General features: G+C 51.4%; 4 protein-coding genes across 12 annotated transcripts; 2 read left to right on the plus strand and 2 right to left on the minus strand.

The window, feature by feature from the left end:
- The first annotated feature begins 72 nt into the window (after nt 1-72).
- KRTCAP2 (keratinocyte associated protein 2) lies at nt 73-2,488 on the plus strand. Of its 4 annotated transcripts, none has more exons than XM_053605137.1 (5): nt 73-406; nt 644-795; nt 898-961; nt 2,092-2,158; nt 2,339-2,488. In XM_053605137.1, exons 2-5 carry the CDS (start codon nt 703-705, stop codon nt 2,457-2,459), a joined length of 345 nt encoding a protein of 114 aa, XP_053461112.1. In that variant the 5' UTR covers nt 73-406; nt 644-702; the 3' UTR covers nt 2,460-2,488. The 4 variants fall into 4 exon arrangements, with proteins under 4 accessions (XP_053461112.1, XP_053461110.1, XP_053461111.1 ...); XM_053605135.1 differs by having other exon boundaries at nt 73-375; XM_053605136.1 differs by having other exon boundaries at nt 74-406; nt 641-795.
- Nucleotides 2,489-14,644: 12,156 nt separating this feature from the next.
- Nucleotides 14,645-15,237, plus strand: DPM3 (dolichyl-phosphate mannosyltransferase subunit 3, regulatory). The gene is made up of 2 exons (XM_053605144.1): nt 14,645-14,764; nt 14,888-15,237. The coding sequence occupies exon 2, from the start codon at nt 14,893-14,895 to the stop codon at nt 15,169-15,171; it is 279 nt and encodes a 92-aa protein (XP_053461119.1). The 5' UTR covers nt 14,645-14,764; nt 14,888-14,892; the 3' UTR covers nt 15,172-15,237.
- A 6-nt stretch (nt 15,238-15,243) lies between these two features.
- SLC50A1 (solute carrier family 50 member 1) lies at nt 15,244-18,599 on the minus strand. Of its 5 annotated transcripts, none has more exons than XM_053605138.1 (6): nt 17,868-18,583; nt 17,426-17,503; nt 17,183-17,306; nt 16,455-16,616; nt 16,081-16,200; nt 15,244-15,999 (listed from the first exon to the last, which is right to left on the minus strand). In XM_053605138.1, the coding sequence occupies exons 1-6, from the start codon at nt 18,158-18,160 to the stop codon at nt 15,898-15,900; spliced, it is 879 nt and encodes a 292-aa protein (XP_053461113.1). In that variant the 5' UTR covers nt 18,161-18,583; the 3' UTR covers nt 15,244-15,897. The 5 variants fall into 5 exon arrangements, with proteins under 5 accessions (XP_053461113.1, XP_053461117.1, XP_053461116.1 ...); XM_053605142.1 differs by having other exon boundaries at nt 15,247-15,999; nt 17,801-18,010; XM_053605141.1 differs by lacking the exon at nt 16,455-16,616 and having other exon boundaries at nt 15,368-15,999; nt 17,868-18,599.
- Nucleotides 18,600-18,870: 271 nt separating this feature from the next.
- Nucleotides 18,871-26,035, minus strand: EFNA1 (ephrin A1). Of its 2 annotated transcripts, none has more exons than XM_053605146.1 (5): nt 25,272-25,548; nt 21,817-22,112; nt 20,404-20,469; nt 20,203-20,253; nt 18,871-19,768 (listed from the first exon to the last, which is right to left on the minus strand). In XM_053605146.1, exons 1-5 carry the CDS (start codon nt 25,361-25,363, stop codon nt 19,656-19,658), a joined length of 618 nt encoding a protein of 205 aa, XP_053461121.1. In that variant the 5' UTR covers nt 25,364-25,548; the 3' UTR covers nt 18,871-19,655. The 2 variants fall into 2 exon arrangements, with proteins under 2 accessions (XP_053461121.1, XP_053461122.1); XM_053605147.1 differs by having other exon boundaries at nt 19,729-19,856; nt 25,272-26,035.
- Nucleotides 26,036-26,279: the final 244 nt, after the last annotated feature.

The raw sequence follows: 26,279 nt of genomic DNA on the forward strand, positions 1-26,279 counted from the left end.
ATCACGGGGCAAGGAGGTTTGACGAACATGCCCTCGAGATAACATAAGTGAAAAAGAAGGCAGAGGTGGACCAGAGGCTTAGGCCATGGGCCCAACGACTTGAAGAGAGACTGCAATTTGTGCAGAGTGGCAGCAGATGGACCGGATACAGGGCAAGCATGAGGCCCAGGGCGGTGGCTGAGGATGTTCTTCCACTCAGTATTTCCTCCGTACCGGAAGAGGGCGCTGCTTCCAGGCGCCGAGAGAAAGAGAAACTACGTGGAGGTGCCGCAAGTCCGCGCTAGCAGCTGACGCATGCGCACAGTTAATAGCGCTAGATCGGCTCCCGGTTCTCTGCTAGAGCTGCGGATTGGACTCACGGCCCGGGCGTGATGGGTAACCGGACCGGTGGTATCCCCAGGACAGGGTAGCGGGGGATGGAGTTGGGGCAGGCAAACTTTTCTGGTCCTCTCCCGTCGGCGCTGACGTGTCCCGAGTTTCAGGGCGCGGGCACGTCCACCGGACGAGAGGGCTCAGGGCGTGCGGAGTTGGGGAGGACTTGAGGGTCGCCGCAGCTGTGGGACTGGGGGATGCGGCTGCGGCCCCGGAGCGCTGGGAAGCAGTCTGCCCACCCGACCGGCCCCTCTCTCTTGTCCTCCAGTAGTGGGCACGGGCACATCGCTGGCGCTGTCCTCTCTCCTGTCCCTGCTGCTCTTCGCCGGGATGCAGATGTACAGCCGCCAGCTGGCCTCCACCGAGTGGCTGACCATTCAGGGGGGCCTGCTTGGCTCTGGCCTCTTCGTCTTCTCTCTCACTGTATCCTTCCCGCCGTGGGCGGTGGGAGGGGGCATGCCTTTCTCTTCCACCCTGCAGTTCTGCCCCGATCGCGTGTCCTGTTCCTTAACTTTCTCAACCCAGGCCTTCAATAATCTGGAGAATCTTGTCTTTGGCAAAGGATTCCAAGCAAAGATTTTCCCTGAGAGTAAGTGAACATTGGAGGTTGAATATTTGAGATCTTTCTCTTTAACCTCTCTCAATATGATGCTGAATTTCCAGGGTCTTAGGTGTAAAGGTTGTTAAGGAGATATATGTTTACTTAAACTGTCTGAAGACAGATGATGTTTTTGGACCCAGCACCACTTCTGGCTCCTGGAATTGAGCTGGGAGAGAAGGTCTATGAAATCAAGAAACTTTACCTTCTGGCTGGTTCCCAGGGAAAGTACAGGTATGTTTGGGCTGGTTTTACATCTATCCTAGGGAAGTTTTTTTTTTTTTGTCCCCTGGAGAAGCAGCAGCAGCAGGACCAAGTTCACTGATGTGAAATTGACCTAATATTAGTGAATTCTATTTATTTGAGAGGATTGTGAAGAGCCTCAATGTTAGATACACCACATTTCTATAGCAGCAGGAATCCTGACCAAATTAGCATAATTTAGATTATTTTGCTATTGAAACAATCCGTGTTAATTGCGAATGTGAGAGAACTGATGATTTAGTTATTTATGGAGAATTAAGTTCATAAAGGAAATTAAGCATCAAGGCAAGGTCACCTTCTTGGCCCTCTTTACCTTTTCTGCCCTCCCAAGCTGGGCACGTGGGGTCCTGTTTGCCTTTGCTTTCCACCTTCCCACTGTCTCTCCCATGCTATTCCAGATGTCCTAAGATCCTTTCCTGCCCCCATTTACAAGCACATCTAGATACTTTGTCTTCCAACCTCGTCCAGGGAGAGAGGTCCTCAACATCCACCGTTTGTCAACTAGCTTACTGAATTGATTTTCATTGGCTGGCTTCTGTTGGAAAGGCATTAATCCTTTTCCCCAAATGGAAGCAAGCTTTGCCCTTCAGGCTCTGCTATCACTTTTCCTTTCCCTTTTTACAGGAGGAAAGCCAGCATAGGGAAGTTAAGTGCAACTTGAGGCAGAACTGGTAAAAGGATGCATCTCCTATCTCTGTGTCTTTGGCCATCATGAAGACCACCTCCTGCTATTGTCAAACCCTTCCAAGCAGGTTCCTCAAGATTCAGAGAGCCCTAGGTTTCTCCTAGACCCCACATACAAATGCCTGGTATTTCAATTCTGACCACTGCCCTCCTTGTCTCTTTTGTTTCCTCAGTTCTCCTCTGTCTCCTTTTGGCTCTTTTTGCATCTGGCCTCATCCACCGAGTCTGTGTCACTACCTGGTATGTACTGAAAATTGGGTAAGGGGTGCTGCACTAGATCCTTCCTACTGGCTTTCTGAGTTCTTTCCCCCACATCTACCTTCCCTCTGCTGCTCTCCTGCATGCTAGTGTCTGCCCCGGGCTGCATCATGCTGGCAGTACGTCCACTGATGCCTTGACCTTTTTGTCTTCACCCTGTAGCTTCATCTTCTCCATGGTTGGTCTGTACTACATCAACAAGATCTCTTCCACCCTGTACCAGGCAACAGCTCCAGTCCTAACACCAGCCAAGGTCACAGGCAAGGGCAAGAAGAGAAACTAACTTTGAATGTTCAATAAAGTTGATTCTTTTTAGCTCTGTGAACTGTGGTCTGTTGTGGTTCTTGTCTGCCAGTACCTGCTTGGGTGTGCAGAATGTTAAGACAGTTGGGTACATACTCTTTTCAGACCAGGGGGATGGTGAGCCTTTTCTTCCTCCAAGATTCATTTTCACCAAACTTTAAAATATTGTTTTATTTTATGGAGCAGCCTGCTACTCAGGCTAGAATGCACTGGCCCAATCATAGCTCACCGCAGCCTCAAACTCCTGGGCTCAAGGGATCCTCCCGGTTCAGCTTCCCAAGCACTGGGATTACAGATGTGAGCCACCATGGGCAGCCTAGCTGTGTATTTTCCACATTGCCTAATAATAGATAATAAAGACTGGTGGGTTGGTTGAATGAAGAGGCTTGCCCTTCCAGAACAAAATCCGATACATAGGAGGTCACTAAGGTAGGGAAGAAGAGCTAATGAAACTGAATAAGTGAGTCAGAGGAGTTCTGGTTAAGGATTAAAGGCTGGGGGTGGCGCCTGTGGCTCAGTGAGTAGGGCGCTGGCCCCATATACCAAGGGTGGCGGGTTCGAACCCGGCCCAGGTCAAACTGCAACAAAAAAATAGCCAGGCGTTGTGGCGGGCGCCTGTAGTCCTAGCTACTCCGGAGGCTGAAGCAAGAGAATCACCTGAGCCCAAGAGCTGAAGGTTGCTGTGAGCTGTGACGCCACGGTACTCTACCGAGGGTGACAAAGTGAGATTCTGTCTCTTAAAAAAAAAAAAAAAAAAAAGATTAGAGGCTGCCACCCCACTCATCTTTGCCAAAAACCCCAGACCTTTGCCTTTCTGTCACCTGGCTGAGGGAGTGTTGGGCAGTTTGTCCAGGATGCCAGCAGAGGGCACTGTGAGCTGCAGCAACAGCCTCCTGTGCTCAGCTCCAAAGGCGGGGTGCAGGGTGGTTGCTGGGTCTCTGGAAGCCAGCCTTCTTGGAATACCCAAAAGGCTGGTCCAGGGCAGTGCCTGTGGCTCAAAGGAGTAGGGCACTGGCCCCATATGCCGGAGGTGGCAGGTTCAAACTCAGCCCCAGCCAAAAAACTGCAAAAAAAAAAAAAAAAGGCTTGTCCAGTTGGAAGGATTGAAGACTGAATCAAGCCCCTCTCTTCTTTACCTAGTCTAGGAATTGAGGCAGAGAGGTCAGTGGAGACCAGAGTCTTCCAGACAAGATGGCAATTATGCCTCGGCACCCATACATAGCTCAATGGGTAGAGTGCCGGCCACATACACCAAGGCTGGTGGGTTTGAGCCTGGCCTGGGCCTGCTAAACAACAATGACAACTGCAACCAAAAAATAGCTGGGCGTTGTGGCGGGCACGTGTAGTCCTAGCTACTTGGGAAGCTAAGGAAGAGAATTGCTTAAGCCCAAGAGTTTGAGGTTGCTGTGAGCTGTGACGCCAAGGCACTCTACCGAGGGCGACATAAATGAAACTCTGTCTCAAAAAAAAAAAAAGATGGGATGAAGCCTGTGGCTCAAAGGAGTAGGGCGCTGGCCCCATATGCCAGAGGTGGCGGGTTCAAACCCAGCCCTGGCCAAAACTGCAAAAAAAAAAAAAAAAGATGGAAGTTCCAGGCTTTAACACACCTAATGATGGTTTGGTGGGGCAAGGGCATTGTGATATGTAGAACCTTCTGGAAAAGGGAGGGGGATTGCCCAAAACAGGACCCAGACCTACAGGCAGGCTGAATTGGTTCTACGTCTCATTATCAAACCTCAACTTTCTCCTAACCTGGAATGGGACTGGGTACCATGGCTCTTGATTGTGATCCTAGCTCTTTGGGAGGCTGAGGTAGGAGGATTCCTTGAGCTCAGGAGTTCAGGACCAGCCTGAGCAAGAGTAAGACCCCACCTCTACTAAAAATAGAAAAATTTGCTAGGCAAGGTGGTGGGTGTCTGTAGTCCTAGCTATTCAGGAGGCAGGAGGATCACTTGAGCCCAGGAGGCTGAGGTTGCTATGAGCTGTGACGGATGCCACTTGGCTAGTTGCAGTTACGCTAGCCTGGGCAACAGAGTGAGACTCTGTCTCAAAAACAACAAAAAATGAAAGAAAATATAAAATATTCAGGTCCTAACCTGGAGTGGGAGCCATGGCAGAGGGCCAAGTCCCAGTGGAGGCGAGCATAGCCACAGCTGAAGATCCTAGTAATCAGGCCACCTGAGGGCACCCTGTCTTCCACAAGGAGAGGTTGATGGCCTGGGTGGGGTCTTCCAGCAAACCTCTTATCTTTGGCTAGCGAGGGTGGGGAGAAGCTGGAGAGCAATGCCAGGGCAGTGCTAGAGATCTGGGCACCTGCTGCCACCCACTGCGTAGGCACCAGGGGCAGCAAATGGCCCAGGAATAATGACCCCTTCCTCCAGGAATGGGTGCATTTACAAGGTAGGTTGGCGCCAAGCTTGGCTCTCCACCCAGCCCATCTCTGAGTGCTTAGTTGCAGGCTGCCTGTGTCTGACCTGCCAATTAACCCTGGCAGGGGTATCACAGCTACTTAATCACCATCATTAAGTAAAGGGGTATGAGGACTTCATGGCTTCCAAAGACCTGAGGTGAGAAGGGCAAAGGCGCTAACCTCTCAGACCCCTGGGGCTCCACCACAGAGGCTGCAGGGTGAGGAGAGAGGGTGTCTCACCCTGGAGGACACAGGGAAGCCAGATGTTTCCTCCTCCCTCACACGTGGCCCTGACGCTCACCACCACCCGGCCGCCAGCTCCGGAAACAGGAGTAAATAATACAGAGAAGGAGGGTGTAGACAAAATGCAGAGGCTGACAGGGAGGCGCTCTTGGGCTCTTCAGGGTGGAAGTGACTCCACTAAAGAAGAGGGCAGTGGGAAGGGGGACCAAGGGCAGGCAGGCGCCCTAACCCAGTTAGAGGCCAGACTTAACCGCAGATTGGCACTAGTATGAGGGACAACTGGCATTTAGGGCCTGCCAATAGGTCAGGGCGGGGATTGGGGGTGCCCAGGGCAGGCAGGGAGGGAGAGTCTGCGCCAGGCCTTGGCTCCAGCCCTTTCCGGCCCCTATTGTCCTTGGTGAGAACAGGACGCTGTCCCGTTCCCACTGCCTGCTCCCCCTAGTTTTGCTCCCCAGGGGCTCTGGAAGGATGTTGGGAAACAAGAGCGGGCCAGAGACCTGTAGAGACAGAGATGTTGAGAGACACAGAGACATACAAAGGGGAAAGGTTCCATCAAAAGCAAGCACTGAAGCTCATTGTGAGAGGGGCCTGGGTGCTGTGGGAACCTGGAAAGAATGAGAAGCCAGGTCCTGCCCCTGGGCCATCTGGGCTGGGCTGCTTCTGCACACTCCTGACTTAGGGTCACTAACTTCTGCCTCTGGAGCAAACAATGGTGGCACAGCAGAGTGTTACAGGCATGGTGGGGACACTTTCAGGTACATTTCTTCGACTTCCTTCCAGCACACTGGAAGCTCCTGAGGCGGCACCAGGATCCTGTTCCTAAGTCCATCCCCAGCCTTCTGAGGGCTGGGAGCCAGCTGGTCACCCAGAGGTTAAGAAGTCCCAGATGGCCCTAAAATTAGGCACCTGCAGCAAAGGGCAGGTGCTGGGAAGCAGCAGACCTGACCACTGGCTGAAAGCATAGTTTAAGCTTCCCTTGTGTTTGCAGAGCCAGTTTCACCCACCCCAGCCTCTGGGTCAGGTTGGGGGCAGGGAGGGGTGCTCCTGGGCCCACTAGTCTCAGCAACTGCTCCTTTGGAGGCAGGTCCTCTGAAAGATGGAGAGAAGTCAAAGTCCTTACTATTTGTTGCAGCTCCAGATACACTTAAAAATGAAAAAAAATGCATGTTTATATTTGAGAAACTAACTTTTTTTTTTTTTTTTGTAGAGACAGAGTCTCACTTTACTGCCCTCGGTAGAGTGCTATGGCATCACACAGCTCACAGCAACCTCCAGCTCTTGGGCTTACACGATTCTCTTGCCTCAGCCTCCTGAGTAGCTGGGACCACAGGCACCTGCCACAACGCCTGGCTATTTTTTTTTGTTGTTGCAGTTTGGCCAGGGCTGGGTTCGAACCCACCACCCTCGGTATATGGGGCTGGCGCCCTACTCACTGTCGGGTGCTGCCCGACAAACTAACATTTTTTTTTTTTGTAGAGACAGAGTCTCACTTTATGGCCCTCGGTAGAGTGCCGTGGCCTCACACAGCTCACAGCAACCTCCAACTCCTGGGCTTAAGTGATTCTCTTGCCTCAGCCTCCCGAGTAGCTGGGACTACAGGCGCCTGCCACAACGCCCGGCTATTTTTTGGTTGCAGTTTGTCCGGGGCCGGGTTTGAACCTGCCACCCTCGGTATATGGGGCCGGCGCCTTACCGACTGAGCCACAGACACCGCCCAAACTAACATTTTTTAATACAAAATTACTGGCATGGTGGGGGCACTTTCAGGTACACACACATATAGAAAATAGAAAGGAGTGAGAAAGTCCTTAGGGGAGGGCTAGGATAATATGAGTACATACCCATACCCCCTACTGGCTCTGCTCCTCTGGAGAATCCTAAGACACACTGTTTGAGTAAAATGAAATGGGGTAAAAAGAAAGAAAGGATAAGGTAATCTGTCCCAGATTATACACATTGATAAGTGAAGGCCAAATTGGAGGTCAAGTTCAGATCTGCTATGTTGCTTAACCAAAGTTGCTGCAGGGCACGGTTAGGACACACTGTCTGGCTCCTGCCACCCCTCTGACCTCATTTCCTTGCTGTTCTCCACACTCAGTCCATCCCACCCCAGTTTCTGTGCATCCCCCGTGCCAGGTATGCCTCTATCTCTCAGCCTTTGCACTCACAGTCCCCACACCGGGAATACTGGGCAGGTGTCTGTGCTTCTGCCTCATTAACATTGTCCAGGTCTCCCCAGACAGGCCCCTGGTCATGAAGTGATATGTATAGTACACCCCATCACTCTCCAGCCCTATATCTGCTATGCTTTCCTTCATAAGACTTCTTACTACTTGATATATTTGTGTCTTGTCTCCCTCCACTAGAAAATCAGCTTCCTAGAAGACAGAGAATTTGTCATTTTGTTGGGCCAGGCACGGTGGCTCATGTTTGTAATCCCAGCACTCTGGTAGGCTGAGGCAGGTGTATCACTTTCCAGACCAGCCAGAGCTAGAGCAAGACCCACCTCTAAAAATAGGTGGGCATTGTGGTGGGTGCTTATAGTCCCAGCTACTCAGGAGGCTGAGGCAAGAGATTTGCTTGAGCCCAAGAGTTTGAGGTTACTGTGAGCTATAACTCCATGGCACTCAATCCCAGGGCAACTGAGTAAGACTGTCTCAAAAAAAAAAAAAAAAAATTGTCATTTTGTTCACTGGAATGCTGCTTAGCATATAGCAGGTTCTCAATAAATGTCTATAGGAAGAGTCAAGGGGCCCGGTGTCTGTGGCTCAGAGGCTTGGGCTTCAGCCACATACACCTGAGCTGCCAGGTTCAAACCCAGCCCAAGCCTGCCAAACAACAATGACAACTGCAACAAAAATTAGTCAGGCATTGTGGCAGGTGCCTGTAGTCCCAGCTGCTTGGGAGGCTGAGGCAAGAGAATCACTTAAGCCTGGGAGTTCGAGGTTGCTGTGAGCTGTGACACCACGGCACTCTACCGAGTACAACATAGTGAGACTCTATCTAAAAATAAATAAATAAAAAACAAAGGGCCAAGGGATTGGGCACAGTGGCTCACACCTGTAATCCTAGCACTCTGGGAGGCCAAGCTGGGTGGATTGCCTGAGCTCAGGAGTTTGAGACTAGCCTGAGCAACAGTGAGACCCCATCTCTAAAAATAGCTGGGCATTGTGGTAGGTGCCTGTAGTCCCAGCTACTCAGGAGGCTGAGGTAGGATGATTGAGCCTAACAGTGTGAAGTTGCTGTGAACTATGATGATGCCATGGTACTCTACCAAGGTGATAAAGACAGACTCTGTCTCAAAAAAAAAAAAAAAAAAAAAAGAGCCAAGAACCCCATTAGCAACACACTATTACACTTTGAGCTCTTTATTGAAACTCAACTTCTACCCCGCATCAACTCCAAATTCCTGAGTCTCCAGCAAGAGCCAGATATTAGTCTCAGCTGCCTAGGCTTATTCCTGGGTCCCTCTCCCTCCTCCCTTGAGTTATCATCTTTTTCCATCTTGGTCTCCTCTGGGTTACCTTTCTTCGGAAACCCTGACTTACCCAGTCCCTTCTCCAATTACCAGTACAATTCCTGATCCACCATTGCCTTCAAAGCCTGTCTATAATTTTGTGAGTATGTGTTTGTTGATTACATATCTGTCTGTCTTGTTGCCCCATGGAACTGTGGGTGCCCTCAAGGCAGGGGTGAAGTCAACACAGCCTGACGTCCTGGAACCCTCCCCATGGACCCAGTAATTACCTTGGCACTTGTGGGTACCTTACTGCTTGATATGGTGTATACAGGTGCACATGGGGGTGGGTGTCTCCCACCTTTGTAAGAAGTGGGACCACCTTCCCAACACAGATACTTTTAAAGAGTCTTTAATCACCTGACTCTGGCCAGCTTTTTTAGCCTCTCCTCCCGTGAAGCATTCTCTGTCCCAGAGACAGCCAGGAAGGATTACTCACCGTGAACTTTCATGCCTCCATGCCTTTGTTTAGGCTGCTCCCTTGGCCTAGCGTACCCCTGCCCCCACCTGAACAACTCTTACTCATCTTTCAAGTATCATCTCAGGCTTCTGGGCCTCTATGAAGGCTTCCCCCCAAATATTCAATCCCTTCCTTCTCTGTGTTCTCTTTAATTTCGCATATTCCTCCACCTTCAGTATACTAGACTAAGAAGTTCTCAGATTTGGAATTTGTCTTCCTCTAAAACCAAAGCAAGAAAAAACAGAAAACCCTTACAAATATGAGCTTAGCCATCTGTAGAAGTAAGCTATCTCAGAAGATGGTAAATGATGGTGTGGTGGGGGTGCTACAGGGACTAAGGGATGTCCTCAGCTCTGAGATGTGTAATAACTAAGGACAAACATTCCTAATGACAAGAGTAGCTGGCACTGATCACATATCTCCCAAAGGCCATATTTTGTTTAAGCACCCTACCTATATTATTGTCTCCTTTAATTTTTTTTTTTTTTTGAGACGGAGTCTCATTATGTCGCCCTTGGTAGAGTGCTGTGGCATCACAGCTCACAGCAACCTCAACTCTTGGGCTTAAGCGATTCTCTTGCCTCAGCTTCCCAAGTACTTGGGACTACAGGTGCCTGTCACAATGCCCAGCTATTTTTTGTTGCAGGCCTGGGCCAGGTTCGAACCCACCAGTATGTGGCTGCCACTTTAACCTCTGAGCTATGGGCACCGAGCCTGTCTCCTTTGAGAGCAACATTCTGGAGGAGGATCAGTTATTTGTTCAATTGTACATCTGAGAAAACTGAGGCTCAGAGAGGTTAAGTTACTTCCCCAAGGTCACATAGCTAAGCAAAAGAAGAAGCTGGGATCTGTAACCAAGCTCAGGACAACTGGGCTCTAAAAGTTCAAATTTTTACTTCCCAAGCCACCTGCCTCGCATGCCTGCTGTAATCACATGTAATTCATCCTGTTGTGGCAGCAAATGGGTGATGATCTGCAGAAAGATGCAGAGGAAGAAGCTACCATGAAAATCTGCCATCTTTTGTCTAGGGCTATCAGAGGCCACATACCCTGTGTCTGGCAAAATGGAGTCCTGGGACTTGGAAAACTGAGTCAGTTTTTGGAGAGCATCTAATGCTAAACCGTCCTCTTCCCTTCCTCACTCATGTTAGGTCCACAGAAACCCTCCTGGATTTCCCACACTGTGCTCAATCCTGGAGATACAATGGTCTGGGGCAGGACAAGCAGGGAAACCAAACCCTGCAGTTCAGCAGAGTCAGTGGGAACACAGAGCAAAAACTGCAAAAAAAAAAAAAAAACAGTTTTGAGTGCAATAGCACAGCTCTGCTACTTACTACCCGTGCAACCTTGGGCAACTTACTTACCTTTTATCCTCTTTGTCTCAATTTCTTCATTCATATGCGGGATATAAAAGTGCCCACCATAGGGCGGCGCCTGTGGCTCAGTCGGTAAGGCGCCGGCCCCACATACTGAGGGTGGCGGGTTTAAACCCGGCCCCGGCTGAACTGCAACTAAAAAATAGCCGGGCGTTGTGGCGGGCGCCTGTAGTCCCAGCTACTCGGGAGGCTGAGGCAAGAGAATCGCCTAAGCCCAGGAGTTGGAGGTTGCTGTGAGCTGTGTGAGGCCACGGCACTCTACCGAGGGCCATAAAGTGAGACTCTGTCTCGGAAAAAAAAAAAAAGTGCCCACCGTACAGTGTTGTGAAAATTAAACACAACACTGTTGCACACGGAAGGACATGTAATAGCTCTTCAAAGAGTGTTTATTCTTCAGTGGCTGATGATTATTATAACTTTATAATCTGTCATCTATTTGTATGTGTGGTGGGAAAAGCCCCTTCTCATTATCTTTCTCCTAAAAAATTGTTCTGGGGAGGGGCGGTGCCTGTGGTTCAGTGGGTAGGGCGCCAGCCCCATATACCGAGGGTTGCGGGTTCAAACCCAGCCCAGGCCGAAATGCAACCAAAAAATAGCTGGGTCTTGGCGTTGTGGTGGGTGCCTGTAGTCCCAGCTACTCTGGAGGCTGAGGCAAGAGAATTGCCTAAGCCCAGGAGTTGGAGGTTTCTGTGAGCAGTGTGACGCCAGGGCACTCTACCCAGGGCAAGAAAGTGAGACTCTGTCTCTACAAAAAAAAAAAAAGAAAAGAAAATTGTCTGGGGAATGGTATTCGTTTAAGACCAAGCTTACTGTGGGTAAATATAATAGAATTCACAGATCTGGAAAGCTGATGTCCCTAAAGTGTGCCAATGTTTGAAAGTCACTGTGACCAGTCAGGCTTTGATTGACCAACCAGTAGGATTTGGTGGGGAGGAGTAGAGAGATAGAGTTAGTGCTAGGGCTTTGAAGCTCATATACCAAGTTTTTCTTTTTCTTTTCTTTTTTTTTTTTGGTAGAGACAGATTTTCACTTTATGGCCCTCGGCAGAGTGCCATGGCATCACACAGCTCACAGCAACCTCCAGCTCCTGGGCTTAAGCGATTCTCTTGCCTCAGCCTCCGGAGTAGCTGGGACTATAGGTGCCCGCCACAACACCCAGCTATTTTTTGGTTGCAGTTCAGCCGGGGCCGGGTTTGAACCCGCCACCCTCGGTATATGGGGCCGGCGCCTTACCCACTGAGCCACAGGCGCCGCCCTTCTTTTCTTTTCTTTTTTTTTTTTTTTTTGTGACAGAGTCTCTGTCCTTCTGGATAGAGTGCCATGGTGTTATAGCTCACAGCAATCTCAAACTTTTGGGCAATCCTCTTGTCTCAACCTCCCAAGCAGCTGGGACTATAGGTGTGCACTACTATGCCTACCTAGTTTTTCTTTCTTTTTTTTTTTTTTTTTTTTGCAGTTTTTGGCCAGGGCTGGGGCTGGCACCCTACTCCATTGAGCCACAGGTGCCACCCAGTTTTTCTATTTTTTTTAAGTAGACACTGGGTCTGGCTCTTGCTCAGGCTGGTCTGGAACCCATGAGCTCAAGCAATCCACTTACCTCGGCCTCCCAGAGAGCTAGGATTACAGGCATGAGCCACCACACCTGGCTTCTTTTCTTTTTGAGACAGAGTTTCATATTGTCGCCCTCAGTAGAGTGCTATGGTGTCACAGTTCACAGCAACCTCAAACTCTTGGGCCCAAGCGATTCTCTTGCCTCAACCTCCAAGTAGCTGGGACTATAGGCACCCGCCACACGCCTGGCTATTTTTTGTTGTAGTTGTCATTGTTGTTCAGCAGGCCCAGGCTGGGCTTGAACCTGCCAGCCCTGGTGTATGTGGCTGGCGCCCCAGCCACTGAGCTACGGGCGCTGAGCCCACACCTAGCCTTATATACCAGGTTTTTAAAAATGTTTTCATTTACCTTAATTTTTTTTTTTTTTTTTTTGCAGTTTTTGGCAGGGGCTAGGTTTGAACCTGCCACCTCCAGCACATGGGGCCGGCACCCTATCCCTTTGAGCCATAGGTGCTGCCCCATTTGCCTTAATTTTTATCTTTTTATTTTTTTATTAAATTAATTTTTTTTTTTTTTTTTTTTTGTAGAGACAGAGTCTCACCCTATGGCCCTCGGCCGTGGCCTCACACAGCTCACAGCAACCTCCAGCTCTTGGGCTTAGGCGATTCTCTTGCCTCAGCCTCCCGAGTAGCTGGGACTACAGGCGCCCGCCACAACGCCCGGCTATTTTTTTGTTGCAGTTTGGCCGGGGCTGGGTTTGAACCCGCCACCCTCGGTATATGGGGCCAGTGCCCTACCGACTGAGCCACAGGCACCTATTAAATTAATTTTTATTTTAACAAAGGAATTTGTATACTTTTAAAATCCAACAGTTCTGCTGGGCATGGTGGCTTGTGCCTATAATCCTAGCACTCTGGGAGGCTGAGGTGGGTGGATGACTTGAGCTCAGAAGTTCAAGACCAGCCTGAGCAAGAGCAAGACTCTGTCTCCACTAAAAATAGAAAAACTAGCTAGGTGTGAGTGGCAAGCCCCTGTGGCTCAGGATTGCTAAACCCAAGAGACTGAGGGTACTGGGAACTGTGACACCATGGGACTGTACAGAGGGTGATAGAGTAACATTTTATCTGAAAAAAAAAAAAATTCCAATTAGTTCTACAGGGTTTTAATGAAAAATAACTGTCTCCCTCTAATCTTCTCCTCTTCCTAAATATGTACTCTTCTATACAGCTACTCAAGTTTCTAGGCTGCTTCTTCTGGTACCGACCTCTGTATTTCTAAATAACATGCTCATATTATTATTTTTTTTCCTTTTTAGATGTAATCAATTGACACTTTAATATATTAGATGAAGATTTTGTTTTCTCTTAATCCAAACTCTCCTAATACAGCATATAATCCCCTCCCCTCCCCTCTCAATTTAACCATATCTCAAAAAAAAAAAAAAATTTTTTTTTTTTCTTTTTTGGACAGAGTCTCACTATGTTGCCCTCAGTAGAATGCTATGGCATCACAGCTCACAGCAACCTCCAACTCTTGGGCTTAAGCGATTCTCTTGCCTCAGCCTCCCAAGTAGCTGGGACTACAAGTGCCTGCCACAACACCTGGCTATTACTTTGTTGTTGTTGTTGTTGTTGCTGCAGTTGTCATAGTTATTTCTAGCAGGCCTTGGTGGGGTTCAAACCTGTTAGCCCTGGTGTGTGTGGCCAGTGCCCCACCACTGAGCTATGGGCGCAGGTGGGGGTGAGGGTGGGTGTCACTTTTTAAAAAGCAAATCCTTCTGGAGCCCTTCTCCCTGTAGCTCCAAGGTATTCTGCTTGTGACTCTGTGTTTCTTTTTAAAAATAAGACTAAGGGGTGGTGCCTGTGGCTCAAAGGAGTAAGGCGCTGGCACCATATGCCAGAGGTGGAGGGTTCAAACCCAGCCCCGGCCAAAAACTGGAAAAAAAAAGAAAAAGAAAAATAAGACTAGGGCGGCGCCTATAGCTCAGTGGCTAGGGCGCCGGCCCCATATACCGAGGGTGGCAGGTTCAAACCTGGCCCCCGCCATACTCTAACAAAAAAATAGCCGGGCATTGTGGCGGGAGCCTGTATTCCCAGCTACTCGGGAGGCTGAAGCAAGAGAATCGCCTGGGTTCACGAGTTGGAAGGTGCTGTGAGCTGTGTGACGCCAAGGCACTCTACCGAGGTTGGCTCATTCCTATAATCCTAGCACTCTGCGGAGACCGAGGCGGGTGGATTGTTGAACTCAGGAGTTTGAGACTAGCCTGAGCAAAAGCGAGAACCCATCTCTACTAAAAATAGAAAAACTGAGGCAAGCAGATCGCTTGAGCCAAAGAGTTGGAGGTTGCTGTGAGCTATGATGCTACAGCACTTTACCCAGGGCGACAGCTTGAGACTCTGTCTCAAAAAGAAAAAAAAAAAGAAAGAAAGAAATATTCATAGGAGCTAATGAGTGACAACAGGATCTCTGTGCTGGAGAATAGGGGAGGACACAAGGGGGACGACACTACGTCTCACCTCATTGCAAAGTCTAACCGTGTCTCCTTAGGCTTCCCAGAAGCCTCACCCCAGCACCGAGCCTTGTGGACACCACGGTTTGCCGAGCAGTGAAAGCCGGCGCCACTCGGACTACAACTCCCAGAAAGCTGCGCGCCGGAAGAGCGAGCCAGGAGAACTTCCGTGCGCAGTCGTCAGGGCCACGCCAGGAAGGGGAGTCGCTGGGCCCGAAGGTAAGGGCAAGTTGAGGGCTGCCAGCCGGGGCGAGGAGGACTAGAGCAGTGGGGAATGGGTCTCAGATGTCGAGGACATAGGGAAGTGGAAGGGACCCTGAGTTTTGCTTTCTCTTCCCGTAGTGACCATGACGAAATTAGCGCAGTGGCTTTGTGGAGTGGCGATCCTGGGCGCTATCTGGGCGGTCCTGACCATGGGGGCCCTGGGCCTGGAGCTGCCCTCGTCCTGCCAGGAGGTCCTGTGGCCACTGCCCGCCTACTTGCTGGTGTCTGCCGGCTGCTATGCCCTGGGCATGGTGGGCTATCGTGTGGCCACTTTTCAGGACTGCGAGGAGGCCGCACGAGAACTGCAGAGCCAGATCCAGGAGGCCCGAGCCGACTTAGCCCGCAAGGGACTGCGCTTCTGACATGATACCCCATTTCTGCCAGACAGCCCTTCCCGTTCCCCATTAAAGAGGAAGTTTATTTTCTAACTTAGTGTCGTTTGAGTATGGACAGTGGGAATTGGTGGTTCAGTGTTCAGGAGGTCCAGAAGTGGAAGAACCATTTTCCTGAGGCTGGTGTTCCTGATTTTTGCTCCAAAGGAGGCAAAGACCCCTTCTCAAGATCTCACAGGATGGAAATGGCATTTCACTTTCCTGGGTTTTTTTAACCCTGTACGAAGTACTTGAAGTTCCGTTCTTCATAACATCCAAACTCTGTTCTTTTGAAGACCTTTCTGGGTTTTTCCCACCTTTTGGTTCTTTCTGATACCTTTTCTGAGCCTACTCTATCAGCTTGAGAATAACTGGATCTACCTTTAACCACAGCAGGCAGGTTTAGTATCATGAAGGGAGAGGGAACCATAATGGGCTGGGGTGAGGAACACTTTATTTTAAGGCATATTCTAAAGCTATCACCCCGACCTCCAAAATTAAAAAAGATAATCTCTCTGAAAAACAAAAGTTATTTCATCTCGTAGGTCACACCCGATCATCTAAGTAAAGCTGTTTCTTTGGTCCCTCTTCTCAAAGTTGTCTCTTATTCCCACAACCCACTGCACCTGGGGGGCTGGTCAGCAGGACCAGCTGAAACAAGAAGCTCTCTTTGGTATCAAATTGGCACTAAAGTGCCCAGTAATCAGGTGAGCTGCCTCAGGTTTGCAGGAGTCGATAGTTCCTGTCTTGCTCCTGTGGGTACTTCCAGAAAAGGCAGAGGCGGATAAAGCTGGTGAGGATTCCTGGAATGTTTGGCACCTAAAATCACAAAGACTTCTATGAGGAGGGAAGCCAATTTTCCACCTTGCATGCCTGTCACCCCAGCCCTATTCTGCTTACCATGATGTAGGGATCTCTGAGTCGAAACCCATAGAGGGACCAGGAGACAGAGGTAAGAAGGGTAGCAATGGTGAGTGAGAAGGAGAGACATTGTGTTGATTTGGTCTGAATGACTTTGGCCTGTGGGAAAGAATGAAAGACACTTCTGGCCCAGAAACATAGTAAAGCTCTCCTTTGCCTAAAAATGTTCTCAGGAAAAAGGTCTCTCCCTGATCTGTTACCCAAATCTTTCCTGCCTCCCCCTCACCCACTTCTACTGCCTTGTCTCTTTCCAGGACTTGTATCTCCCCTTCCTCTGGAGTGTAAGCTAGTCTTCGGCTGTGAGAACCTGGCCCTTCTTTATCTCCCCTACCTCCCTGGACACCCCCACTCACCAGGTCAGCCAGTGGTGAGAGGTACATGCTGATGGTGAAGACACTGCAGAAGAGGCCCAGCTGCTGAAGCCGGGCCTCGGGGTCAGGCACCAGAAGCCCAAAGTAGCCATAACCCAGGAGAAGTACCCCTAGCAGGGTTGCAGTCTGTAGCAGCACAGCACGCTGCAGGGGAGAGAGTAGCTTACTTTCAGATGTGCCATGAGCATGCCTTTTCCCTGCTAGAATTAATTCATCCTGCCTTTTCCCTTTGCTACAAATGGGAAAGCTAACCTTTGTTTAAGCTTCCAGTATAGGACTTGTCAACCCTTTCCAATCAGTGATTTGAAGGGGAAGTCATATTCACCCAGAACACTGGATCTCCAGGGGAGGGAAATGTATCTTTTTTCTGTGAGTTTAGGATACACAGTAGGGGCATAATAAATGCTTTCCTGATTGAGCGGGGAGGTGGAGCTAATCATTTCACTCTCACTCACTGGCCCTGGCTCTGAAAGAAATATCAGAGACAAAACCCTTTCCCCTCAGCTGCAGGACAGCATAGGCATCTCAAGCCAAGTAGAGCTGCCTGAGGGTAGTGTGGGAATCTCAGAAGCTTCAAGGAGGAAGAACGGCAAGGCTGGAGGGCCTTCCAAGAAAAGGTGGCAGCACCAGCCAGTGACAGACTTCTAAGAAGTAGTGTTTGCCCAAGGCAGGGCATGCAGCAGAGAAGTGGGTCGGAGTGAGGCCTGTACCTTCCGTGAGCAGTAGTGCAGGTATGCTGAGATGTACAGCATCTGAAGGACAGCGCCCACTGCGTTGACCACGATGAGGGTCCCATCTCCCTTCAGGGTCCCATAACTCAGCCAGCCCAGGTTACTATAGGGTGGAGGGGAGGCACATGCCTGTGTGGTCCAGTATGGGTTCTCTTTCACGCTTCTCCCCCTTCTCCACCTCCCTTGGACAGCCTTTCCCGCCACAGCTATCGCCCCTCTCACTTGACTTCCGTGGTGAGAAAGGGCAGGAACTGGACGCTGTCCACACTCCGAGTCATCCGCATATGCCTGAGGTCCGAGCTGTAATGGGGCCCGAAGGGAGGGATGAAGGGTGGAAACCGAGTCAGGCAGGCAGCTGGGGGAATCCCCCCACGTCTGTCATCCTCCACGGACAGCGCAGACCCTCCCCCAGCTCCCTTGCCTTCTGCCTCCGGATGAATGACCGGCTTTGCCTTTGTACCCAGGCCCCCTCGACCCGACTCCACTTTGACCCCAGGTTCCAGACACAGCCTGGAACTGTGCGGCCACGTCTCTAACCCTCTTTCTCTTTTCCTGACTTCCCGGTCCTGCCCCAGCCCAGCCCGGCCGCGCTCTCACAGGCCGGTGGAGAACATGACGAGGGTGAAGACCACGCACACTCCGGACAGGAGTGAGTCGAACACACCGCCTGTCTCCATCACGCCGGGAGTCGGATCCCGAGCGCAGAACCGCTCGGCGGCCAAGTCTGTACAGGATCTGAGACACCGGAGCCCCGCCCCGTGCGCTCGGCCCCGCCCCCGGAAGCTGATCCGAAACCCGCCCTCCCCAGTATCCCCAACCGGAACTCGGGCCCCGCCCCTGGGAGCGCCGGTCCGGATTGTGTCGGCTGTGGCCGCTGGGCCTCTGGGCCGCCAGCTCCCAACTGTACTGGTCCTCCACGTCCTGGTCGGTTGCGGTCCTAGGGCTCAGCAGATTCATCCCCAGCACCTGCGGCTCCTCACACTCCGCCTACCCTCAGACCACCCAACCTGAGCTTGGATGCGCGTGTTCCCACAGGCCCGTGAGCCTGCGTTGTAGACCTCAAAACAAAAGCTGGCTGGACTGAGCTGGACTTCGCCACGCCTTCCACCCGGAGCCCCTAGTGGGAACCTTGGTTGCACAGAGTTTGGGAGGTTTTTTCCTGGTGTTGGCTGAAGCCTCTTCCCAGCCTCTCCCCTAAATAACAGGGATTGCCAAGAATCACCAGGTCTTTCTCAGATGCTTCTCTTAATCCACAGGGCCAACTTCACACGACTTTGCCAGCCCACTTGCTGCTGGGAAGTTTCCCTTCCAACCTCTCACACTTCTCTGCTGATGGGACGGAGGGGCGGGCCGCGTGCCTCAGCGGGCGTTCCCAGCTTCTCTGACTCACCCAAGCAGCTTGAGTACCTGGATGGTATGCCAAAGCCCAGTTCCGAGTGAGGGGAGTGGGGCACAAGAACTCCCTAGGTGCCAGGTGCCTGCCCCGGCATTTCTGTCCTGGCCGAACCTCAGAGGAGGGAATGCCCTGCCCTTTTGGCTGCTGAGAGGCACAGATACTTGATAAAGAATGAAATTGAAACCCTGTTGCTAAGGGTGTAGCACAGAGCCTAGCACACTGTAGGGCATCAATGGCCATAAATTAATATGGACTGGCAGAAAAGCACACAAAAAAACAAACACTTTATTTTGAGACAAAGAACTTTGTATAAAAAACTCCAGTTGTAGAAATCACAGACACAAATTTATATACAGACAACTGTACATGTGGGCCCTGCCCTTTACACTCTAGGCAGACTGTACACATGGGCACTGCCCTTACAGCTACACACTAAGAACAGGTTGGCACAGCCCCCCTGCTGGCACAGCTCTGGGGATCACTGCCCCAAGATGGGGGAGAAGGCAGTACCTGGCTACAAACTTCTGTGTAGCATCTCCACAGATGGAAGTCTTGCCGGGAGATGCTGGGTCAGCCCAAGCATACTGCCTCTCCTGTACCTGGCTCCAAGCAGGGAACTGTTTCTTGATTTTCCTTCACCCAGTTCATCTTAACATCCTGGATCTCTCTTGGAGGGGCATCTTTGCCATACTCTGTCCATCTACATGGTCCTGGGCCTCTTTCAGCTTGGCTCCCACTGTGACCTTTTTAAGGGACCATGTCTGCACAGCTTGTTTCTTTGGCTTAAAGGCAGGAATGGTGGGGAAAGGACGGTCCCCACTTCGTTTTCCATCCCTTTGAGATGGAGGTGGGGATGGCACTGCCAGGCTGGTTGACCTCCTTTGGGTTGAAACCCTCTTAATACCCATTTTGAGGCTGCTGGGTGACAGCTTGTGCATGTGATGGGAGTGGTTCCCAGGACTGAGGCTTTGGGAGTAGCCCAGGACAGGTACCGGGTGGCTGCTCCTGTCTCCTCAGCCCAGTTCCAATCCTTAAGGCTAGGTGTGGCATACACCTTCATGGGGTTTGCAGCAACAGAACTGGCAGGAGCAGAACAGCCCAGGCAAATGGGAAGAGGCGAGGGGCAGCACTGTGACCGATGCTGTGTAGAACTTGTACTTCCGGGTCATCTGCAAGGTGAGAGGGCAAAAGCCCCCATTGTGAGTGGTGCTACTGTTTGCACTGGTCCTCAGCACAACAGGGTTTCCCAGCTCCTGCCTGGGAAAAAAGCCACCTCCTATGTCTAACATTCTCTCTCTCTTTTTTTTTTTTGTAGAGACAGAGTCTTACTCTATTGCCCTTGGTAGAGTGCCGTGGCATCACACAGCTCACAGCAACCTCCAACTCCTGGGCTTAGGCGATTTTCTTGCCTCAGCCTCCTGAGTAGCTGGGACTACAGGCACCCGCCACAATGCCTGGCTATTTTTTTACTGCAGTTTGCCAGGGCCAGGTTTGAACCCGCCACCCTAGGTATATGGGGCCTGCGCCCTACTCACTGAGCCACAGGTGCCGCCCCATGCCTAACATTCTCAAGCAGACCCCTCCCTGTGTCCCAGCTACTCACCTGCTGCAAGTCTCTTCTCCTGTGAATTGGCATGGGCCTGAGGACTGTGAGCTGAAAGACAAGAATGGAAGATCAGGCATTGTACTAGGGAGGGAGAGGAGTCACTGGGTTGGGCTCTGGGAGTCCTATTCCATCCTGGATCACTAGATCAGGCTCAGAATAGAGATGCAGGAAAGAGGTCCACAGGACCCTGACACTCACTGATTTTGCCATTGACAGTCACCTTCAACCTCAAGCACTGGTCTTCTTGGTGGTGGATGGGTTTGGCTGCAAGATAAGCACACAGGGGGGTTAACGAAGCAAATTTTGTTGGAAGAAAATATAAGTCCAAGTGCCTCTGGCCCTGTTTTCTTATTAATTTTAATTCCTCTCTTCCCTCTAATCTTGATTCCTACTCTCCTTAGTTTTGGTTGACTTCCCACCGAAAGTTTAGCCTTACCCCCATTCTTTGGAATAATCTTCAGCATTGGTAGTAGTGGTAAAAAGAACGACATTGTCCCCTCCCCACATTCCATCCTTCACTCCTCCACAAGTCTTCACAAACATACAAATATGTTCCCTTTATTTATTTATTTATTTATTGAGACAGAGTCTCACTATGGCTTCCTCGGTAGAGTGTCATGGTGTCACCGCTCACAGCAACCTCAAACTCTTGGGCCCAAGAGATTCTCTTGCCTCAGCCTCCCAAATAGTTGGAACTACAGGCACCTGCCACAATGCCTGGGCATTTTCTGTTGTTGTTGCAGTTGTCATTGTTGTTTTAGCAGGCCTGGGCTGGGTTAGAACCCACCAGCCTTGGTGTATGTGGCTGGTGCCTTACCCACTGAGCTATGGGTGCCACCCACCTGGGCCATTTTATATGACTCCTGCCCAGCCCCCAATGACAGAGGGAGTCCTAGATCCATTCTACACAAAGTTGATCTATTTTCTTGTAGAGATGGAGTTTCACTATGTTGCCTAGGCTTGAACTCTTGGGCTCAAGCAATCCTTTTCCTTTGGCCTCCCAGAGTGATTACAGTCAGGAGTCACTGTGCCAGGCCTGATCTTAGAATGTTTAAAATCCACCAGTAGCTCATCACTGCCTTTAGGGTAAAGTTCGAACTCCTTAGCACGATCTATGCTGTCCACCTCTCTAAGCTCATCTCTCCCCACTTTCTGGGTCCCTCTCACTCTAGCCATGCTGAAACACAGAAGTTCCCTGAAGATGTGCTCTCTTTATATACCTTCATGGCTGGCCATCTTCTCTGCTTGTCCTAAGCTTTGAGGTCATCTTCCCCATTCGGATTTCTTTGAGTTCCCTAGCCTGGCAGGTACCCAAACTATTTTCCCAAGGCTCCTGTGCTCATGTCTGTCATATCACCCAGTTTTAAGACTGTTAACCTATGTGTATGTCTTCCTGGGTTCCTTGAGGACAGGGGCTCTGTAGTGTTTTATTTATTACTGTGTCCACAGTGTGCTGAGAAGAATACCTGGCACAATAGAAGCTCACTCCCCATTTGTGATATAAGTGAATGAAAATAGAATTCAGGGTTGGAAGGGGCCCTTGCTGTTTGACTTCCCAATAAGCATGTACCCAAGCATGCACATCATACCAGGTGGGTACCAGTTACTCACAGATGTAGTAGTAGCTGTGGCCTTCTTTGAACTCCTTGCCCAGGGTGAAAGGTGTGAAGCGCTGGAACTTTTCAGATAGCTTCTCTGGGCCATGTCTGGCATTGGGCTGGTTGCACTGCCAGCGGACCTGGTCCTTGGATTGGGGCTGGCACAGCTGGTATTCCTCATGTTCCACCAGGTATAGTGTGTACCGCTCCATGGCAGCATCTGCCACAGAATCATCCTCATAATATGGACAAATGATGTCCAGGTAGTCATTCAGCCGCACGTGCACCGTGTAGTCCTCTTTCCAGAACCTGCACACAAAAAGGGGGAGGAAGCAGGTGACCATTCAGAAGCCAGGCCAGAGCCTGAGCCTCCACATGTTTACATGACCCTCACATTTCATGCTGGACCCTCTGAAGATTTTTCTAATATCTGCACTCCCAGTATGTACTGATCTTGATCTCTTACATGTCTCTTCACCATCTCCAAATGCTGCCTCCCTGTCTCCTATTAGTCCTTCAGACAGTGTCCACTTGGTTCTTTCCAGATCCCCAAGCACTTTCCAACCCCCCTGATATTTACCCAAGGATGGGCTTCCTCTTATAGGTGTAGCTCACTCTTCATTCACTTCTACCCATAAATATTTCCCCAAATCTATTCTACTAGCTGTTCCTTTTAAATGTGATTAGACCCCAACCTAAAACCTTACTGGACCTTCTGTAATCAGGATCCTAGAAACTCCCAACACATCCATGTCTTTACTTCTCTTACTCCTCTCATTTTCCCCCACCTACCCAATATGTCTCCCATTTCCCAGCTTCACTTTTCCCCACACCCCTAGTATGCCCAGGCCCACAGATTATAGCCCTACTCCTGTAAGTTAAATCATTCTCATCAATTCATTCAGTTCTCTCAAGTCTTCCTTTCTGGCTACTCAAATTTAAGCCTTGGTCTCTTGTCCCTTTCTCTCAGAGCACCCCCAAACATCCTTGTCCTTGTATCTCCAAAAGCAACACTTATACCTCCCCCTAGATGAAATGTGGAGTTCTCAGATTGAGGTGGCCTCTCTCCTCCCCACCTCCCAAGGTGCAGCCAGCTCCCCTCCCCCATTCTGGTTTCCCCAGGCCCCACAGGCTCCAGTCTGACTGCCCACCAGCCCCTCCCCACCAGTTCCAGACACCTGGCTCCAATGTGGGTGGGGTCCCAGTAGGGGGAAAAGAGCCTCCCCACCTCCCTCTCCCCACTGGTCAGCTTCTCTGAATTCCCCCAAGCACTGCCAGCTGGAGACTCAGCAGAGTGAGCTGCCAACTTGCTTCCAACCAAAGCCCTGGGCGTTGGGGGGGATGGGGACAGCGGCAGGGGAGGAGTTAGGCCAAGAGGACTCTGAGGTGGGCACCCACTGCCCAGTCAGCATGACCCCCAGGCGGCCTGGCTGGCCTGGCTTGCAGTGGCCAGTGAGCACAGGAGCTAGGCTTACCAGGGCCCCTCCCCCACCCTGGGGAAAAGAGAGAGAGGTGCAGAGAGAGGCTTTTAAAATTCCTCTCTGGAGAGATAAACATAGAAGCCATTTCGGAACAGGTATTTCAGCTCTGGGCCTGGCGTCTTTCCCCCATTCCCGTGATGGGCACTGACTCATTCCTCATCCACCTCTGCTACCCGCCCCAACACTCATGAGAACTTGTGAAAATTTATCTTGTCAAGTGTGGACTGACCCCAGGACCCCAGGATGGCACAATGCCCACTTGCCCCAGCACTGTCCTCCAGGCAAGAGGGACGAGCAGGTCTGAATAGATAGGACAATGGACAGCCTATAGACCAAAGAAGCCTAACAGCAGCAGCACCCTTCTTACATGCTGCCCTGCCTGGGGCCTGGAGATCTGGGGCTGATGCCCACAGTCCTGAGTGAGTCACCTATGGCAGCCTCACACCGCCCAGCTCAATGCCACCTCATACTTGCCCCCACGCTGGGCCTGTCCTGGCTGCCCATGGACTCTTCTCTGGCCTGGCTTCTCTTTAGTCCTGGGTATGGTAGGGAGTGTTTGTGTGGCCAGAGGGACAGGGCAGAAGCTGTGCTGGGTGGGGGCACCCATCATCCCTCTCCTGGGGGTAGAGTCTGCTCCACTTAGCCTCATTTGACTCTAGCTCTCCCTCTAGGAAAGGGGGGCAGCGGCGTCAGGGAAGGCGGGGAGGGGGGCAAGGAAGAGGCTCCTTCCTGAAAGAGAGGAAACCTGGGAGCTTGGGAACGGAAAAGACCAGGGTCCCACACACACACACTCATGGCTTCCTGTCCCCTCCTCCTCTTTCAGTCAACACCTGGCATGGGCATAAACAGGGACTTTGGTCTCTCCCACTACCAGGACAAGGTGGGCTGGGTCAAGGGGGCAAAGAACAGGCAGTAAGGAGTGGAGCAGGGAGGACTGACCGCTGTTAGAGCCCCTTGGACAGGGGCATTATCCTCTGGGGGGGGGGGCAAGTGGCTGCTCCCTCCTCCACCCCAACCTGCCACAGACAGCAGATCCCCCTCCAGGTAATGCCACAGGTCAGGGGAAGCTGGCACAGTATTTCTCAAGGGAAGTGGGTGGCGGGTTCCTTGGGGCTGAGGGTGGCTGAGCTGCCTGAAAGGTTTTGGTGACCCAGGCCTTCTCTACTGCTCAACTCTGACTGTCTCTCCTGTTTCCCCCACAAATATTGTTCCCATAACTTCTGAAAAACTCAAGGGCAAGAACAAAGAGTCGGACAGCGTGTTTCTCCCTGTACCATTTGCCTTTCAGCCCTAAACCTGACCAGGAGAAGTTAACTCCTTCCTGCCCACAGCGCTCTGTAACCCTTTTAACCCCTTCCATTCCTTCTGAAGCTCCCATGAGCCCTGTCAGTCTCTTTAGATTCACTACTTGAACCCCATAAAGCAGGTGATTCCCTCAATCTACCTGTGCACAGCATGTGCCTCACCCATGTCACTCCCAAAGACCCCTTGTGGGCTGTTTTCCAAGGTCGCTCAAATCCAGAATGTTTAAGGCTTGCAACCCAAGTCCTTCCCTCGGGGTCCTTCCAGGGTTACTTTGAACACTCTGCTCACTCTTGAAGTCACATCAGGTATCTGTCAACACGAGCAGGTGTCCAAGTAATACACGAGGAAGGACACAGAAGCTTCCATGGTACTAGAACACGAACCCTGGTGGCCGGGGAGGATGGTCTACGCTTGAGGCAGGACCTGCTTATCATGAGTCCCTCACTTCGGAGTCATAGGGTTGCCAGAGAGAAGGAAGAGAAGATCAGAAACAGTGCTCGCACAAGGGGACGTTCTTGCCCTGGAGTGGGGTGCTCCCACAGACGAGGGTGAAGCGAGGGGAGGAAAACCTACAGACTTCCTCCCGCCTCTGGTCACCTCCCCAGGTTCAGGTCAGGGACTGGTGGGGACAGTTATCCTGGAGTGGAGGGGAGCAGTGGCCAGCGGGAGACTTGGGGCTTACTTGGGATTTGAACTGTTCCAGAAGACGGTGTGGCGGTCAGCAGCGGCCAGACTGCAGCACAGACCCAAGAGCGGGGCCCAGAGGAACTCCATAGCGCAGGGCCGGGCCGGGCCGGGGGGAGACGAGGGGCTCCTCCGGATCAGGGTTCCCGCTGGCTTTCTCCACCACACAGTCAGCACAGCGCACTCAGCTCTGGCCCCTTTGCCGGCGACTCCGCCTTTTGGGCAGGCGCCGCCCGACACCCCGCCCCGTCCCCGCCCAGCCGGCGCGCGGCTGCCCCAGAGGCTTAGGGGCGGGGAGATGGGGGAGGGGCAGACGGGAGGGCACGGGCGGCGCTATTCTGTTGGAGCAAATCCCCTCCAGGCTGTGCGTTCTCTCACTTGTGGGTCTGCGTGAAGCTTGGTGCCACCACCCCATTTTGGGTGGTGGGCTTGTGTCCCTGGGCGCGTGCGGGAGAAGGGAACCATCTCGCACGTGCGAGTCTGCAGACGCGCTGGTGCGGGACCCGGCTTTGCTGCGCCGGCGCGCGGATCTTGCAGGGTGAGAGGCGGTTCTGTCCCGTGTCTTTCCCGAGCCCCTAACGCCCATCCTTGGCCGCCAGCATTCCCACACTCTCCAAGCGCTCCCTTCCCGGACTCTGCTCGATCGCCCCTCCCCACACATGCGGCTGTTTGTTTTTGTTGGATTTGTCAATGTTGTCTTTGTTCAGGATATTGTGTCATCACCTAGATGCCGGGAATAAAGTGCGACGCTGTTGTGTTCAAGTGTGTAACGTGTGCGGCTGGGGCTCCGGGCTTCCCTCCCCTCGGTGCCTGCACGGGGGAGACACACGCGGGCCCAAGGGAGGGGGCATCTTTGTTTCCAGGTGCGTCAAATGGCACTAATGACCTGTGTATAACAACACACTTGTGTATCATGCAAACGGCTCTTGAATATGGAGTGTGAGAATCTGGGCATCAAGGGTGACAAACTGTAACCACACATGCACATCTGGCGTGTGTAAATACG

Source organism: Nycticebus coucang, chromosome 10 (assembly GCF_027406575.1).
Source record: "Nycticebus coucang isolate mNycCou1 chromosome 10, mNycCou1.pri, whole genome shotgun sequence".
NCBI lineage: Eukaryota > Metazoa > Chordata > Mammalia > Primates > Lorisidae > Nycticebus > Nycticebus coucang.